We start from the raw sequence: 19,448 nt of genomic DNA, 5'->3' as shown, positions 1-19,448 counted from the left end.
AGAGAAGTCTTAGGGGTGATATATAAGTCTTCAGTATTTGAAGGGCTTTATAGAGAAGAGGAATTAGATTTGTTTTGCGGAGGCTTAAAGAGAAATGGATGGAAAGCTGCAGTGGAAAGTTTAGACTTGACACAAGGAAAATTTCTTAATAGAGGTGTCCAAAAGTGAAATGGGAGTCCACAGGAGGTACTGAGTTTACTATTACTATAAGTTTTCAAACAGAATGTGGATGAACAATTACTGAGGTTACTGTAGAGGAAATTCTTGGTCAAGTGTGTGTCTCAGATGCTTTCTGTTTGCCCCTGCAAACTCTCGGATTCTGTGATTCTGGAAAAGGAAAAGAGTCTTTTATAGCATTAATTTTTATAACATTTAATACAGTAATTTTTTTTCTGAAGATTTTCCTTATGGCTGACAGAAGATGAAGAAAAAATAGTTGTTAAGATTAAAATGGGTGTTACTTGGAAATACCCGTTCCCTTGCTGAGTTGGAGATACAACCCCAACTTCTAATTGCCACCCATCAGACTTTTTCTACTAAGGAGAATGTGGGTCTGGGGATGTCTCATTCTTAGCCTATGTCAGCTTTCGTGTTGGCAGTTAGAGTGATGAGGAGCACCCTGTGCCACTGACCTACTGGTAATAGACCTCTAGGGTGAAAATCATCAAGATAAATACTGATTCTGATGGTTTAACCAGAAGCTTATCTCATTTATGCAGTGAGGTACACCTGAGATGTAGGTGATGTTAGACAGACTTAGGGCTGAAAGATACTTCAGGATAAAAGAAAAATCAACTTTATTATACCTAGTTCCATTGTTACCTTGACATACACACTACTGAGTGAACTCAAACAAAAGGCTGTTCAATCTCAAAATCTTACAGACCACATGCATATGTAATACACCATTAAAACCAAGAATATGTACTTTTTCTAAAAGCAAACTACAACTGATTCTACTTTTCTTCTGACTTTTACTGATTTTGTATATATCCAGCCTAAGGCCTAACAACCCTATATTCCCAAGTCCCTTAGCATTCCTAATTTAAGCAGAAGTGAACAAGCAATTACTAAGGGATTAGAGAGATTCCTTTTTCTTTTCTTAACCCCTAAATAATCCTTGAGGGTTGATAAATTCTTCACAGATAGGAAGCTTGTGATTTTATATTCTTTTAATCCTTCCTTTCTTATATTGCAGACTGGCTGATTATTTGATCTTATTAGTAAAAACGGATATTGTCTTATGCAGCCAGGCCTTAAAAAATTAGCTTGTATGTATTCCCTAAACACATAATAAGTGGCAGGAACTAATATTGAAGGGGGTAAGAAGAAGCCAAAGATAGCTTAAAAATTCATTGTGGATAATCCATACAGTGAACAATACATGCTTTCATTTAACAAACATTTATTAAATTCCTACGATGTGCTTAGCACTGTACTAGGCACTATAGGATACAAAAGTAAAAGATATTGTCCCCTGCCCACAAAGAGCTTACAATCTAGCTGTAAGACAACACATACAAAGTGAATCTATAGTACTTGCTAGCTCTTATCATTTAGGAAGTATAAGATAATAAAATATAAAGTATGAGTAATCAGTGTAAATAATGTGAGATTAGTTATGGAAAGCTGAGAACAGATGATTTGAGTTCCATCTTAAAATAAGTAATAGACATGGAATGATTTTAGGCTACAGCAATTCCTAAAGCAAGGAAAACAGGATGAACAAAGTATTAATAAAAAAGGCAAATGAACATATGAAAAATGGTCTAAAAAGTCTGAACAAGGTGGAAGCAAAGAGTAACAAGAAATGAGATTAGCTACTTCTGAATAGCAAACTGATAGAGGACTTGGAGGGCAGGCTAAGTTTAAATTAAATCTGATAAATAAGGAATCACTATAGTTCTTTTGGGAAAAGATGCCATGAAAGTAATGTTTAATAATGTGTGCAGAATACATTGGAGGAGGTATAGAAGAGATGGGGAGAGCAACCAAGTGACTTAAAATAATTCATGTATATGATAACGGGCCAATTTGGTGGGAAGAGTGGCTATGGAAATGTAGACTTAAGGTCTGAGACATAATGCTAAATAAGAATCTAAGTAGGTGGCATTGCAGAAGGAGAACAATTCAAAAGAATTACAAGGTTGAGGTATTAGTAGATTTAGAAGATAATGATGCTGTATAGGGTAATGGGGAAATTGAGATGATGCCTTTTTGGGAACAGGGAGAAGAAAGGGAGAGGAACAATGATCATTTAGTTTTCTTTCCAATATATCAAATTTCAGGTGTTGATGTTAGGTATATCCCCTTGAGTCTATGCAGTAGGCAACTAGAAAAGTAATACTGGAAGGAGATGATATCCCTGAAGAAATGGGTATAGAGGGAAAAGAACAGAAGCTTAAAAATTAAGCCCTGATAACCAGAGTTCAAAGGTTGAGGAAAAGACCCACAAAAAAAAAGTGGAACATGTTAGAAGAACCATGGAAATATAGTCATAGAAGAAATTTTAAGGAAGAGGTGGTCATACTTGTTAAGTGGAGTTGTGGCAAAGAAATATGAAAAATGAAAGAGACCTTTTGGTTCAGTCAGGGCATTAGTGATCATTTTTAATGACTATACCTACATAGCAAGAACAGAAGCAAAGTTATAGTTCATGGATTTAGTAAGAAAATGGAAAGAGGAACAGATAACTCATTTGAGAAGGCAGAAAAGGTAGCAAAGAAATGAGGTTATTACCAATTTAAGAAACTAGGAGGCAACTAGGTGGCACAGCAGAAAGAATGCTGGGGCTGATGTCAGGAAGACTTGTTTTCAAAATTGGTCTCAGACATTTACTGCCTATATGACCTTAAGCAGGTCACTTAACCTCTGTCCAACACAGGTTCAGGTTCTTCAACTGTAAAATGTGAATAATAGCACCTACCTCCCAGAATTGTTGTGAAAATCAAGTAAGATATTTGTAAAGCACTTAGCACAGTATCTGACATATAGAAGGCATTTACAAATGTCTGTTTCCTCCATTCCAAGAAGAGTAGAAGAGAAATAGGACTGTAGTTGGAAGAAGTATCTGGATTAAGAGAAAGTTCTTCCTATTTCAGCCAATGGGTAAGCTAGAACTTTTGGCTATTCTTTTTTTTCTCTCTCTCATACTGAGGGACAAAACCTCTACTTTCATTCACTTTGCTCAACATATCTCACTTCCCCTTAACTAAGAGGAACATTAGATGTTTTAAGGTAATTGCTTTATTTATGCAGAGTAACTCTCCTAAACTTCATGTACTATGAGCACAGTATTTTATGCTCTGCATATTTCCCCTTAACGGAGAAAAACAAAATGACAGATTTTTTTTTTCACTTCATCTCCAAATAGACACAAGACTTACCCTAAAAGTAAAACAGAGAAATGTAATTTTTGTTGGGTGGCAAGGCACTTAACCTTTGTGGATCTCAGATTCCTCACTTGTAAAATGAGTAATCCATCCCTTACAGCTTCAAAATATTATGATTTTAATATACTGTAATAAAAAAAAAGTGGTTTTGGAAAAGCAGTTGTACCTCACGAGTATTGGTGGTTGACTGGGGAGGAGAATTGACTTTAAAATTAAAAAGGGAGGGAGAAAACTGCTTAAGTCCTTTTACAAAGCAAAATACCAAAGAGAGCAGCAATTATAACACAAGAAGAATAATTCACAGAAAGCAACATTTAAGCAAAACCCATGGTCTCAAGGTAGGGTTAGGGTCAACTAGAGACCTGAATGAAAGATTTTGTGGCCTGAGACCCATGCCTGGATTATAGTTCTAGAACACTTTACTGAAAAAGAACAGAAGAGATTAAAAGGGTGCAGAGTGGTATTAAACATGAAGAAGATACATTTGTATTAGGAACTCCAAAAACCACAGTGGGAAAAGTTGAGAGCATCTGGGTGAAGATCAGCAGAGGGAGAAACAGCAGTAATCCTGTCATGAGACTATATTACAGACCTGCCTGGACAGGATGAGAACTAGATAAAGAGTTCAAGAAAGAGAACACAGGAACATAATACAGTGATTCAGGATTCTGATTATCCATGTATCTGCTGGAGCTCTCTCACTGCCCAAATAAATTTTTGCTTTGGCATTCATCCTTCTAGAAGCAGGTAGGGGGGGTAAGGAGAGAAGGATACAGAGAGAATGGGACACTATTGGTTTGGACCTGATTCTTATCAACAAAGAAACAATGAGAAGCATTTTAGAATTCATGACAGCAAAGAAGATTGCCAAGTTTAAAATGCACTTTAGATTTTGGCAGATTTTGAAAGGTTCAAAGCAAGAACAGAAAGTGTCCCATGGCCCAAACTGACAGGGTAAGCCCAAAAAGGATGGAAAGGTCTCAAAGAATAAAACTCTGAAGACAGACAGACACAAATTTCAAGGAGTAAGGTGAGTCTAAAGAGGCAAATGTGGACTAGCTTTGGTAGAAAACAGGATGAATAAAAAACATGGCATGATGCTATAAAGTATATAGTCTAGAGGACTAAAGCTCAGAATAAGCTACTAGCTAAACAAGAAATGAAATTTTTGTTTTAGGTTCTGTTGGAGTATCAAAGAAGGGACAGGCCTAGTCTTGGAGTGGATTAGATGACGATGAAAAGGATGGAAAGGATAAATTCATTAATTCTTACTTTGATTTTATTTTCTCTGCCAAGGTGAATAAAGGCTGAATGTCTAATAAGGATTTGACATCCTAAGTAAGAACACAATAAGAAAGCTCCCTAACGTTATGACTTCAAGTCATCTGTTCCAAATATCAGTATCAAAGATACTGGAAAAAACTGCCAGATATGGGTGATGAGTCACTGTTAGTAATCTTTCAAAGATCATGATAACTATCATGAAGTATCTGAAGGGCTGTTAAGTAGAAGAGTCATTAGGCATTTTCTGCTTGGTCTCAGTAGGAAGAACTATGACAATGGTCAGAATCTGCAGATTTAGGCTTGTAACAAGAAAAAGCTTCCAACCAATTAAACCTATCTAAAAGTGGAGTGCCTGTCCAAGAAGGTAGATTACTCATTAGTGGATATCAGTATAGACTGTACAATCTCTTGTTGGGAATGTTTTAAAAAGCACTCTTGGTCAAGAATGTATTGAGGATGGCCCCTGGGTCTTTTCCAACTTTGAAATCCCCTAACTACAACTGTAACATTTTAGAATGTAAGCTCCATGAAGGCAAGTACTGTTTTCTAAATTTTTTTTAATCTCCCCTAGAACCTAGTAAAGAGGTCTCCTTACAGAAGGCACATAATTAATGTCTGCTGAATAAATGAAAAGGGGAGGGATAAGAGACATAACAGAGCCCCCATCAAAGATGTTTATATTGTCCATCAGAAATCTCACCCTAAGGAACAGAACATGTTGGTACACAAAATATGTCCTAAGCAAAGTCTGTATCTTAAGGAAACCAAGGAAGAATAAGAATAAGAAGAACAAAAATCTATAGGTTAGTTAGTAGGCTTGGTTCTGGAATTTTCTAAATCATTACTTAACAAGTATATATGTAAAAGGAGTTTTCTATGGGATTATCTATGGATGGGGATTACAATGGACTAAGAAAAAGGAAGTGAGGAAGGGGGAAGGGCCAAAGTTTTTGATGAGGTATTGGGTGACTACTGGAGAAGGGCCAGTGTAGAAAGCAAGCAATATGAGCTGAAACTAAATATAATATTCAAACACAGTTTGGTGAGGGGAAATTTAATTACGGAAAGGTACCATAAGATGTCACATGGGAGATTTTAGTAGGGGGCAAGGTAAAAAGAGGAGGTTTGATCTACTAAAACATATGACGTATAAAGTGATGAGATTTAAAAAACAAATATATATGAGAATCTGATTTTGTCAGTGTTAAGTAGGGAACTCCTGCTTTGGAAGGGAAAACTCCCTTCCACTACCATAGTTTACAACCCATCTATGATGTAGATAAGTCCAAGGGAACTGATTAAGTCACATATAATTGTTTGTGACTTACCCAGCATCACAAAATTATTGTCAGAAGCAAGATCTGAAGCTAAGTTTTCCTGATTCCAAGTCCAGCATTCTATCTACTATCCTATACTGCTTCTCTTATACCTCTAAATGACTGCTATCCTTTGAAAGTAGTTACATTAGAAGACCTTATAATCATTCCAATCAAGTAATTACTCAAAGCATTCCTTGAGCTTCCTTTGGAACTACATTCAGATACATTCACATGCTTTTTAATATCCTTACAAGTGGAAAATCTTTTGATTGATGGTATCTGGTTTTCAAAGACAACCCAGGAGTCTGTATCCAAGCTACTAATAAAGGGATTATCGAATTGGAAAATACAATTTTAGAAAAAATTTTGAGTTAAAACTATTAGTAATGGGCATGAGTTTCTTGAATGACTTTTAAATTGGCTCTGAAGCTAACTACAAATAAGGAGTTCCAAGGAAATTTTGAGGAGTAACAGCATCACTGGAAAAAGTGTATCGCTTTCTGGTTTCTGGTATGGTAATTTAAAATATCAACCTCATCACTTTATAGTCACACCTCATATTCTGGAAACTTCTGTGAGCAAAGAATTATGATCATCAAGTTCATGGTGTATCCCTGGTGGTTAGTCTGCCTGATGTAGAGTAAAGATGGAGGTCAATATAGTCCAGGAAAGACAGGACCTTTAAAACTGAGGTTATGCCTGGGTTATCAAAATAGATGTCAAAAGCACTGAAGTTAATAGCCAGAAACAAAGCAAAAAACAACAGTATGTACCAGCCGCTTATGTCATCTATAGAGGTTAAATCCAAGGTAGTGACAAACAACCCAGTTAACAAGTTGGATAATAGAGAACATGAGAGACAGCAGAAAAATAATGGTCCAGAAGAAATGTATATTCTTTAGACATATTTTATCTTGAGCCTCTGTTTTTTCCCAATCTGTGGCATCCTTAGTGTTATATGGCACGGGTTTAGCAGGGGGAGCTATAAAATACAGTTATCTGAACTTTGACAGAAAAACTTGGCAAAGTTTCTGCTCACCTATTTTTCTAAATTACTCTTATCATCATTACTTTGCTTTCACTTCCTTTGATGACTTCATCAAAAGTAACAGATATAATATTGTTTGTGTATCCAAAGGAGTCAATAAATAACATGACAAAAAGAAAGACCCTTTGGGTATGGTTTTTAAAATATAGCATTCTGAATTCAAATAGCAATAAAGAATTCACAAACAGTGGAGACCATCACAGAAGCATTTACAATAAAATATGGCTACATTAGCATGATAGGATTAAGTATTTTTCCAAAGTTTTCCTATGTCTTATAAAGCTTGAAGTTTTTCATGAAGCCTCATGATATTCTAAAGTAGTACTATACATCCAATTAGGGACATGACAGTCATTTCAACAAAGAATACATAAAGGAAAACTATGAGAAAGACAAAATGCAGTGGTGAAAGAAGCAGTAGCGGCTCTCAAATCCATAGCCACTTGGCTAAAACCACAGTTAAATTCCTTAGGTGGTAAATAAGCAGCTAACTGAAACACATTTTTCAATTTCAGAGAATAAACAGGCAACTTAGAAGCTCTGTCCCATTACATAAAGGAACAAAATATCAGTAAATTTTGCCCAACTTGTTCTGAAGAGCTAGTATAATGTGGCTATACCATGTGGAACCTACGATACTAGATAATAGATACGGTTATAACAGTGACTAACTTTTCACTCATTTACTACAATGATAGGGACTCTCTCCAGTGTAGTTTCAATTCAAATTCAACAAACATTTATTAAGCACCCTACTAGTTGCAAAGCACTCTTCTAGGCTCTGAGGGATGGCATCTAATTCTCTAATGGCTGAATAATGCCTGAATTGTGATTGAAAGCTTTCATACATATTATGTAGATTCAGATTTTTCTGCACTGTGTATTCTCTGATGTCGAATAAGACTCGACCTTTGAATAAAGGCCTTTCCACATGCACCACACTGATAAGGTTTCTCCCCAGTATGGATTCTTAGATGTTGAATAAGGCCTGTGTTTCCATTGAAAGCTTTCCCACATTCTTTACATTTATAGGGTCTCTCTCCTGTGTGGATTCTTTGATGTTCAATAAGGCCTGACTTCTGACTGAATGCTCTCCCACATTCACCACACTTGTAGGGTTTCTCCCCAGTGTGGCTTCTCTGATGGCCAATGAGGTGTGAGCTCCTCCTGAAAGTTTTTCCACACTCATCACATTCATAGGGTTTCTCCCCAGTGTGGATTCTCTGATGTCCAATAAGGTGAGAACTATGACTAAAAGCTTTTCCACATTCATTACATTCATAGGGTTTTTCCCCACTGTGGATTCTCTGATGTAGAATTAGGCCTGCACTCTGACTAAAAGCCTTCCCACACTGATTACATTCATAGGGCTTTTCCCCAGTATGGATTCTCTGATGTAGAATAAGTCCTGTGTTCTGACTAAAGGCTTTCCCACACTCCTTACAATGATAGCGTTTTACTTTGTTGTGGATATCCTGATGTGAAAGAAGGGCTGACCTGTAACTGAAGGCTTTACCACACACATTACACTGATATGGTTTTTCCCCAGTGTGGATTCTCCAATGTCGTACGAGGCCTGAGCTCTGGGCAAAGCTCTTCCCACATTCCTCACATTTATGTCGTCTTTCTCCGGTGGTGGGGTTTCCTCGGCGTCGGTCTAACCTGCCTGCATATTCACTAGCTTGTCCATGGTCTCTCTCAGGAACATTCCCATTGCGTTTGGCAGTTCTCTCTCCATTTGGTTCCATTTCAGCAGATATTACCTGTTTTTGAGTTAAATCCCTGTTCTCACTCCTGGTCTCACCACCTGAAACAAACCACAGAAAGCAAATAACATCTATCCCCTTAGACGGCAGAGAAGAGATTATTAGAAGATAAATAGGAAAATCTGAATGGCACATATATTAGGAGTCCAGGGCTTCACAGCAAAATGGTAACACAATACAGGAAACGAAGTACCAGGGTTCAAGTAAAAATACAGGAGACAACAGTGATGTAGAGTTAGCAGACAGAGAGGACAAAGCTCCCAGTCAGAGTTAATCAAAGAAAATGACAAAAGTAATTCTTTGTATTTACCCACTCCTAATGCTTCATCTAGATGTTATCTCTCTCATCTTAGCATGAAAGGGATAGGGGACAATGGGAAAAGCCTAGAAGAATGAAAGATGCTCTGTTAATGTGTACTGTTTAAGAATGTTTTCTAACTGTAAGTTGGAATCTAATAAACCACTCCCTTGAAAAGAACAGGGGATAGATGGTGGCAAAAGGTATATTCAGTATGCTCGGAGCAATGTAGCCAGTTGTGGTCTGAAGTCTTTAAGTATCAGGTGTTCAAAGGCTCTTGGAAGAATCTACCATCTGATTCTTGCCAATAAGCAGGGAGCTAGGGTCAGGCCACCAAAAAAGGTATATGATCAGACTAATAGAGATCATCAGTCTAGGAGGAAAGCTCAAAGTGGAAGCCCAGAAAGGGAATGGAGGTTTTCCCTTGTGACTCTGACTTCTGGAAGCACAGCGACTGGTGCCAAACTAGTGCAAAAGGTATAAAGTCAATATAACTATGTAGGACAAAACCAGTTACTACAATGCAACTTGGTAAGTCTAATGTGAGAAAAACCTGGGCCCATGAAGATAAGCTGAACTGGGGAGACTAGTCCTTGGTTTCTATTCTCACACCTGAAGGTTGAAAGAAGCAGATTGGAGAGGCTGACCTATAAACCAGACCTGCAAGATCAAACCCACAAACAAAGAGAACTAGAATTAACTTTTCATTAAGAACAAGGCCTGACACATGCCATTCCATAAGGAAGAGGAAGAAAAGGGAAACTAAAAGAAGATCCTATTTCTCATAGCTGGCATATAGGGGAAGGATTCATTCATTCTTAAGAGCTCTGTGAGTTTCCTCTTTAAAGTAGTATTGTATGTCTCCTCTAGTGTCTAATCATAAACTCTTTTAAAATAATAAACCCTGAAGAAATGTTGGGTGCTATTTTCCAAAAGCAACACAAAGGAGTAAGGAAAATGGCTGTTATAAAGAAAAGATACTTGGATTTGAGTCACTTGAGTTATGTGACTCTGGGTAATTCACTTCATTTCCTTGGACCTCAGTTTCCTTAACCTATAAAATGAGGGAATAAGCTAGACAATCTCAGAGATCCTTTTCAGAACCCACAATTAAGCTGAACAATGAGAAAAGGTACTAGGTAGTACCAGTGAGCCAAATAATGGAACTTGGGCACAGAATCAACAGAGGTTGAATGGATTGTAAAGGTAATCAGAGTCATCTAGGCCAAGCCCTTAGTTTTATAGATAAGGTGAGGAAAGGAAGAAATTATTTAATCCAAGGTTAGGTGATGCAGTGGTTAGAGCACTGGAGGTGCAATCAGAAAGATCTGAATTCAAATCCAGCCTCAGACACGTACCAGCTGTGTGACCCTGGTCAAGTCAATCAACCTGCCTGCCTCACCTTTTACAGATGAAAAAGGAATATAACAGCACCTTCCTCACAGGCTTATTGTGAGAACCAAAGTGAATGGTTCATTGTCTGACACATAGTAGGCACTTAATAAGTGCTTATTTCCTTGCTTCAATGTCACACAGGTAATTTAGCAGAGCCAGAATTCAAACCCAGGTCACCTGACTCAAAATGCAGCATCTTTTTTACTCCATCATCTTACAATTTTTTTTTTTTACCCCATAAGCTTATGGAGTGACTTGGCTTCCCTATTTTCCAGTCTTTCTTAACCCTGATCCCAATGGGAGGCAGAATGTTGTAGAAAAAAGAAAATTATTTTTGTAGTAAAATTCCAGCTATTATTTGTGTGACCTTGGGCAAGTCATTTAACTTCTCTTGGCCTCAGTTTCCTCATCTATAAAATTATAGAATTAAATTAGATTACCTCAAGCCCCTCTTCATTTTAAATCTATGATCTTCACACTTGTAAAAGGCTCAAGAGAGAAAAAGTGTAAGTTGGACTTTGGTATGAATAATGAATGGAGGAAGAGTATCAAGGAGAATTAAAGGAATGAAAGGAGAGTTGCTAAGTGAAATCCTATGGGTTATTTATGGTAAGAAGATCTAGCAAAGGTAGTAAGAATGGGAAAATGTCAAGACTGGTTAAAAAAAAGTTAAAAAGGACAAACAACAGTAAATAAAATTTGAAATCTGCATATCAGATATCTATCAGGGAACTGGGAAGATGGGTAAGGTGAGAACTAAGGAAAAAACAGAAATTTATTTGTTTCCAACCAAAAGTAACAAAATATCCTTTGGAATAAGAGAACAAGAACATGTTGCAGGAGCTCTTTTTATGGTGGCCAAGAACTGGAAAATGAGGGGATGCCCACCAATTAGGGAATGGCTGAACAAGTTGTTGCATATGAATGTAATGGAATAGTATTGTTCCATAAGAAATAATAAGCAGAAAGACTTCAGGAAAACCTGAAAAGACTTACATGAACTGATGCTGAGTGAAGTGAGCAGAACCAGCACACAGTACACAGTAATAGCAGCACTGTGCGATAACTAATTTTCATAAGCTTACCTCTTCTTAGCAATGCAAGGATCTAAGAAAATTCCAAAAGACTCATGATGGAAAATGCTATCCACACCCAGAAAAAGAACTATGGAGTCTGAATGCAGATTGAAGCATATTATCTGCTCTCTCTCTTTTTTCTGTTTCTTCTTTGTCGTGGTTCCTCCCATTGGTTCTAATTCTTTTTTACAACATGACTATTGTGAAAATATGTTTAATATGAATGTATATGTAAAGCCTATATCAGATTGCACACTATCTTGTTGTGGGGAGAGTGGAGGGAGGGGGAGAAAATTTAAAACTCAAAATCTTATGAAAGTGAATGTTGAAAATTAAAAATAAATTAATTAAAAAAAAAAACAAACATGTTGCAGGCAAGGTAGGCAGTGACTAAAAGTACTGGACTTGAGATTCAGAAAAACCTGAGTTCAAATCCTGCTTCAAACTCTTACTAGCTATGTGACTCATGGCAAGTCTCTTAATCTTCTTAACTTGCTTCTTTATCTGTAAAATGGGAATAATACCACCTACTTCAAAAGCTGTTGTGAATAACAAATGAGATAACATATTATTTCAAGGTCTTAACATTTTAGTTACCTGAGCCTAAACTCAATGGAGTCATTCTAACACTTCATGGCTACTATCCTATGAATAAGTCAATAAATTTTTAAAAAATGCTAATCCTCTATTGGCACTTACCCAAGGAGTACATGTGGCCATAACTGTCCGGCCTGCCATCGCTACAGAGGTCCTTCTGTGCTGGATCAAGAAGTCCCCACTCCTCCTGGATAAGAGACACTGCCATGTCCTCGATCTTCACCAAAGTCTGGAACAACACAAAATCCCCACTGAGGCCTGCTGCCCCAAAAGGTATAGTCCCACTACTATAACCCAGAGTAAGGAAATGAACCAGCAGAATCAGTGTAGAACAAAAAGGAAGACAGTATATTTGATGAAATGGGTAGAGTGTTAGGTTGAAATGGGGAGAAAAACAGAAAAAGTGATCAACAGAAAACCAGAATGGATCTCTCCGGGAATAAGTATTTAGGGTAAATACTCTAGGTAGAATCCACTAGAAGCTTCACGATGAAGACAAAGAATCAAGTAGCAGCTACACTGTCTTAATGAGGAGTACAGCAGACCACAGCTCACCTGGAACCCAGCTGTAAGAAGTGCAGCTGCCATCTCCTGGTCTCGTGGGTTTCCCTTCTGAGACGAAGCAGGAACCTGGGGAATGGGCAGAACTAAGAGAAAAGAAAAGAAGGCATGAATAGTATTAGCCTTGTCCTCAGGCCTCTCCTCATTAGGAGCTTGTGGGATTTTGAATTAACTACCCATCAATTTCAAACCTGTCTCTTATATTTCTAAAATGTACAATGAAGTTTTATATTTCAGGCTTCTTCCATTCTATACTTATTACAGAACTTACTTTATACTTTAAATGAGACTCTCTTTTCAATTTCTCCATTACTATTAATAGCATGACCAAGTGTGAAAAGTATCCCCCTACTGCTTGTGTCTCAATGTAATATCTCTTGGATCCAGATCTTTGATCAACTGTCCAATTGACCAGGGAACCTACCTGCAGAACTAATTTAATTAATGCTTTCTCTGATGTCTCCTTTAACCTCCAGTGCCCACTTTCTATCAATCAACACAGATCTACCCAGTTTAGAGTTTCAAGCTTCAGAGCTTTTGCTATGAAAGTTCACATTTAGTAGTCTGAGTAGGAATGAAAGCGTAAACTAAGTGAAATCACACGGTTCCATGGTGAAAAGATCTAACAAAAGTAATGCATAAATGGTAAACATGCTCTACTGTAGAAGCAGAGGAACGTGAACAGATGAGGTGAGATCCTTGTGGTATTCTTACTGCCTTTTTGAACTCAGTGGGTTACTAACCTTCCCTAATACATGTGATTTTATTTACATACATACACACACACACGCGCACACACACACACACACACACACACACACACACACACACACGACTGTCGGTAGGCTAGACAGAGATGCAATGTATTTATCTTCAGGTTCTTCTTCACTGCAATCTTCTCAGAAGTATGAAAGAAAGGTACTGGGCTCCTCTCTGTGGCATAAAAAAAACATTAGGAGTTTATTATTATATCTGTCAGGGTTAGAACTCTTCAGTTCTACTTCCTTTTCCCACAAATTATTCAAATAAAAGCTGTCATGTTTCCTTTGTTCTTAGTAAACTAAATAGTTTAAGCTCATCTAGGAAATGAAGTGGTGATCACAAAGATGGACTAAATGACAGTATAATGAGAAAACTTCAGAACTAGTTGAATAGCTTGACTCAAAGAGTTGGTTCCATGTCAATCCAGAAGAGTTCTGGCTTGGTTCTGTGCTGCTGAACGTTTTCATAAGTAATTTTGGTAAAGTTATAGATAATAAATATCATAGATTTGGAGGTAGGATCCAACATCTCCATTTTATAGAAAAGGAAACTGGGACCTAAAAATGTTAAGTGAATTGTCTGAGGTCACATAAGTAGCAAGTGGCAGAGCCAGGATTTGTATCAAGGTCTCAGACTCCAAATCCAGTGCTCTCTTATCCAATGAGCAGACAATGTAAAGCTGGAAAGAATACCTAATAGATTGGATGATATTTAGGATCTAAAAAGATCTTGACAGATAAACTTTGAAATCTAAAACAAATTAAATTAAGATAAATCTTAAGTTAAAAAAAACCTTCAAAAATGTATGCTTGGGGAGGCATGATTAGACAACAGTCTATCTAAATAAGATCCAGGGGTTTTAGTGGACTATTGTTGTTTCTCGTCCTTTGGGGACCATAAGATCAGGGAGGTGATGCCATGACACCCAAGTGAATTGGATTTAAATGAGGGAGGGCTCTACAAAGTCACCAGCTTCTCTTTCTCCTCAGGAGCCATCTGGACAATGAAGGACAAACAACCTGTTTGAGTAGTAGGAGCTGCCCCACTGCAGACCCAGCTGGAACTTCCTAACTTCCTTCCTTCCTTCCCTGGGGGTGCTTTGCCCAAAGGAATTAAATTTTGATCTCTGAAATCTCACAAGATTTTACCAGCTAGATTTCTTTCTTAAGGTCCAAGCCTTAAACCCAAATCACTGGCTCTCATTGATTGGTCAACAATAGGCCCCAAGCCAAGCCCCACTTGGCCATTGTCTGGGCCTGGATTGGCTCTGAGTGAATGTAAATAGCAATTGTTTCTATTTTGGCCAGAAACTCTGAGGGTCTTCCCCTCCCAGACTGATTTTTTTTTTTTTGGAACTAGGTAAAAGAGGCCATTTTTTGCATCCTTTCTTACCTAGCCTTAATCACTGAACGGGCACTGTCTCAGTCAAACTGAGATCTATTAAAGATCTAAGCTTAAAAAGGCGAAGGTCTCCCACTGTATCCAGGGCCATCTCCAGTCATCCTGATCTAGAGGACTATAAGCTGAATATGACCCAACAATATGACAGGGCAGTCAAAAAAGTCACTACGATCATGGACTGCATTGTTAGACACTGCTTCTAGGAATAAGGAAATGATGCTCTGATTTAGTCAGACTATATTCGGTTTTGGGAACATCAGTTAAGGAAGAACATGGACAAGCTGGTGAGCATGCAGTGGAAACCAGTAAGAATAGTGAAGGGCCTTGAGTTCATTCCATATTGGTTAAAGGAACTGAGAATGTTTTGCCTAGAGATAACATGATCTATGACTTCAACTACATGAAAAAGGAATATGACTTATTCTAGGAGAAACGGGAAGTTACAAAAAAGCAAATTTAGGCTTGGCATAATGAAAAACTTCCCCAAAATGCAAAAATGGAATAGCTAACTAGGCAGGAAGTAGGGTTCCCCTCATCAAAGGTCCTGAAGCAAAGGTCAAATGGCAAGTATTTATGCTGTGGTGGGCATTCTTTTTCAGGATAGGGTTGGGCTAGATGGTCACTCAATTTCTCTCCAATTCTGAAATTCTGTAATTATGATTTCATACCTTATCAATAAGGTCTGTACCTGATAAGTTACTGTTTAATCAAAGTATTTCCGGTTCTTCAATTGAATCAACTCTTTCCACCAAGTTAATGTAGTACCTTTCTACCGGTCTCAAGGTATAGACAGAAAGCAACAGTTCAATGTTATTTGTTTCAGGTACTAGATGCTTGTTTTATTCCATAAATTAAAAAATAAAAAAAGAATGCTTTTCTTAAGATAGGACTTAAAAAAAAAACTATCTAAAGAGCTTCCCTGCCACCACTATTCCTGTGTCAGGCCTTAGTTACAATAGCTCCTCAAAAAGTCTATATTATAGTCTAATTCCAGTCTTATTTATACCCCAGTTTTAGGCTGAGCTGTCCCAGTATGCTCCTGTTGCTCAAGAGAGTCTTCTAATTTTTCAGTTTCTGTTGCTGGCTTAGTCTGAGCTGATATTCCTGTTCTTTCAAGGAGTAGTTTTATTATGACCCCAGCTTCTACTCAACTCCCTAATTCGTTCCTCTTCTCTTTACTATTTAAATCAGGATGTAGCATGTGTTCAGGGAAGATTTGTACCTCTGGTGTGAGAGCTGCTGAGCCCTTTTCATAGCTACTTTCCACCTTTGGTGTCAACCTGATCCACATAACTCTCACAAGGGGCTCCAAGAAGCTGTAGCACGTACAGCAGCCATGCCCTGGTAAACTGTTTCAGCAAATGGGTTAAACAAAGTTGAGGATAACCAAGGGGTCTTCAAATCAGTAAGTGAATTAGTCTACCCCAATGTGAAGACTACTCTTGGTGGAATGGGCAGATGGAAACAATTTGTTCCAACGGCCATGAATACAGCTGAAGCTGGTGCTGTGAAGTGCTTAGAGCCTGGTTAGATATCAAAGACACCAAGGTCATCTACTGTAGCTTGAGCCCTCACTAGTTGTCTTGACTTTGTCATGCCACTGGACTGTGATGATTCTGTATCAGAGAGTGAGGCCAATGACTTCATGCAACTCTGCCTCACTTAAATCCAATTTATGCACAAACCAAAAGACATAACCCATATAATTTTACCACTGTTAGCTATTTCAAAGTCTTGTGGTGACAGGCCAGTGACTAGCAGCAGGTGTGGATACATTGGGAGTTGTACTCACAACTCTGCACACAGGTGGCCCAGGCCATAGGGTCTTCTTCTCATGGAAGCAGCAATGGGATTTGGCAGTCCCCTTGGGTGTCTGAGCATCCTTTTAAGGATCACACTGCTCACCTTCTAATATGAGGAAAGGGTGCCCTAAAAATTGTCTTTTTACCCAACCCTGGTTTGATTACCAAGACAGGTGGGGATTTCACCCTGAGGTCAAAACACAAAACTTCTACAAAGATGACTCCACTCACCATCAGTATATGGAATGTGTGCACACTTACAGACAACACAAAATCCAGTAGACCTGAAAGACAAACAGCTCCTGTTGCAAGGGAATTCAGCAGGTATCACATCCAAATAGCAGCTCTAAGTGAAACAAGGCTGGCAAATGAAGGCCAGATTACTGAAGACGGAGCTGGATATATGTTTTTCTGGAGTGGCTACAGTAAGAGGGAGCACTGTGAAGTTGGTGTAGGTTTTGCGATCAAAACTAATCTAGTCAACAAGCTTGCATGTCCTACTGAAAGGAATGAACGACAGGCTCATGACAATGTGATTGCCACTTGCAGGAAAACTACATGCCACTATCATTAGTGCCTATGCTCCCTGATGACGTCAAAGAAAAATTTTATGAAGACCCAGAGACCGTTATCATCAATGTGACAAAAGAGGACAAGCTTATAATTCTGGATGACTTTAATGCTAGAGTAGGCTTAGACTACCAGACATGGCAGGGAGTCTTTAGGAGGAATGGAGTTAGAAGCAGCAACAGCAATGGTCATTTACTACTGAAGACTTGTACATCTCATAACCTTCTCATCATCGGTACTGTCTTCCATTTACCTAAATGCAATAAAACTGCACGGACGCATCCTCGCAGCAAACATTGGCATTTAATAGACTATGTGATTGTAAGGAGAAGAGACAGACAGGATGTGAGAGTGACAAAGGCAATGTGCGGCACAGAGTACTGGACTGATCACAGACTTATGCTCTCCAAGCTAAATATTCACATTCAACAAAAGCAGTGGACCCAAGGCAAAATGATTACCAGAAGAATTAATGTCAATATATATTAGAGCATTTCTGAGCAGGAACAGTTTGTTTCTAACTTGGAGGGAAAGTTGAGCTAACCCTCAGTTGGCAACAGTGGAGCAAAATAGGAGTGGGCAGCTTTCAGAGATTTGGTGTAGAGCACTGTATTTGATCATCTGGGTCAGAACACTCACGTACTTCAAAACTGGTTTGACAAAAATGATGGGGAAATTCAGAAGCTTCAAAGTGAAAAACGGACTCCACAGAGTTTACCAGCAGGATACTTCATCCATCTCTAAGAAGGCAGCATTTAATTCCATCAAAAATAAATTACAAGTAAAGGTTAGAGACATGCAAGATTCTTAGCTCAATAAGACAGATGAAATTGTTTTATGCTAACAGTAACAATTGGAAGTGCTTTTATGATGCCCTGAAGGCTATTTATAGGCCAAAGACCTATGGTACTGATGGAGCACTACTCAGCACTGATGGAGCCACATTGATTAGTGATTAGAACATGATCCTAGACAGACGGGCTGAACAATTCCATAGTGTTCTCAACACACCAGAGATCAATGCTGAAGCCATTGATGTTTACTTCAGGTTGAAGTCAATCTCTACCTAGCTGAAGTTCCAATTGAAAAAGAGGTTTTGAATGCCATTAGGCTCCTTTCGTGTTGCAAAGCCCCTCGTGCTGATTCTATTCCAGCTGAGATTGACAAGGTAGGGGACCACTGCTCATACAAAAGCTGACTGAAATTTTCTGGATTATACGGCAAGAGGAGAGACTGTCCCCGAGAAGTTTACTGTCCATCGCTATAAAGGTAAAGGAAATAGACTGTCCTGTGACAATCACAGGGGGACCTCTCTCTCAGTCACTACAGGCAAGATTCTTGCCAGAGTCCTCCTTCACTTGGAAGATGGTCATCTACCTGAGAGCCAGTGTGGCTTCAGAAATGGTTTGTTGCCTGACAACTCCAGGAAAAATGCCAAGAGCAGAACAGAAGTCTGTATACAATGTTTGTAAATCTGATCAAAGCCTGTCAGTCACAAGAGCTTATGGAAAATTGTCAAAATTTGGTTGCATGGAGAAGTTCATCAGTATTGTACATCAATTTCATGATGGCATGCTTGCCTGAGTTCTTCATAATGGACAATGCTCTTGAACCTTCCTGGTCATCCATGCAGTGAAACAAGGCTGTGTGCCTGCTCTCAAGCTTTTTAGCATGATGTTTTCAACCATGTTATCAAATGCCTTCAATGAGGATAAACCTAGCATTAAGGTCAGCTACCACATTGATGATAAATTCTTCAACTTGAGATGGCAACAAGCCAAGACCAGAGTGGAGGGAGTGTTGGTGCATGATTTTTTGTTTGCAGATGACTGTGTACTCAATGCAGCCTCTGAAGCTGAGATGCAATAAAGTATTTCTCTGCTGCCTGTGCTAATTTTGGCCTAACAATTAACACCAAGAAAACACAGGTGCTCCATCAGCCAGCACCACACCATCCATACTGGAACCATTAGTTACAGCAAATGGAGAAGTACTGAATACTGTGGATAAGTTCACTTACCTTGGCAGTATACTTTCTAGGGATGTACACATTGATAATGAGGTTGACACAACCCATTGCCAAAACTAGCTCAGTGTTTGGGAGGCTCTGAAGGAAAGTGTGAGAGAGAAGAGGCATTAGACTGACTACCAACTGAAGGTCTACAGATCCACTGTGC

At 38.5% G+C, this 19,448-nt stretch overlaps 1 protein-coding gene across 1 annotated transcript in view; it reads right to left on the bottom strand.

Annotated features, from left to right (window-relative positions):
• Window positions 1-773: 773 nt before the first annotated feature.
• Window positions 774-19,448, bottom strand: part of LOC110193901 (zinc finger protein with KRAB and SCAN domains 8-like) — a 55,252-nt gene continuing 36,577 nt past the window's right edge. Inside the window, 4 exon segments of the mRNA XM_020965946.2 lie at window positions 774-7,897; window positions 7,900-8,850; window positions 12,278-12,404; window positions 12,731-12,822. Of these exon segments, the coding sequence (XP_020821605.1) occupies window positions 7,839-7,897; window positions 7,900-8,850; window positions 12,278-12,404; window positions 12,731-12,822 (1,229 nt within the window). The 3' untranslated portion in view covers window positions 774-7,838.

The sequence above is a fragment of the Phascolarctos cinereus genome, unplaced genomic scaffold, assembly GCF_003287225.1.
Source record: "Phascolarctos cinereus isolate Bilbo 61053 unplaced genomic scaffold, phaCin_HiC Scaffold_5;HRSCAF=322, whole genome shotgun sequence".
NCBI classification, from domain to species: Eukaryota; Metazoa; Chordata; class Mammalia; order Diprotodontia; family Phascolarctidae; genus Phascolarctos; species Phascolarctos cinereus.
Note: the sequence above shows the minus strand (reverse complement) of the source record. Positions and strands in the feature narration are given on the sequence as shown.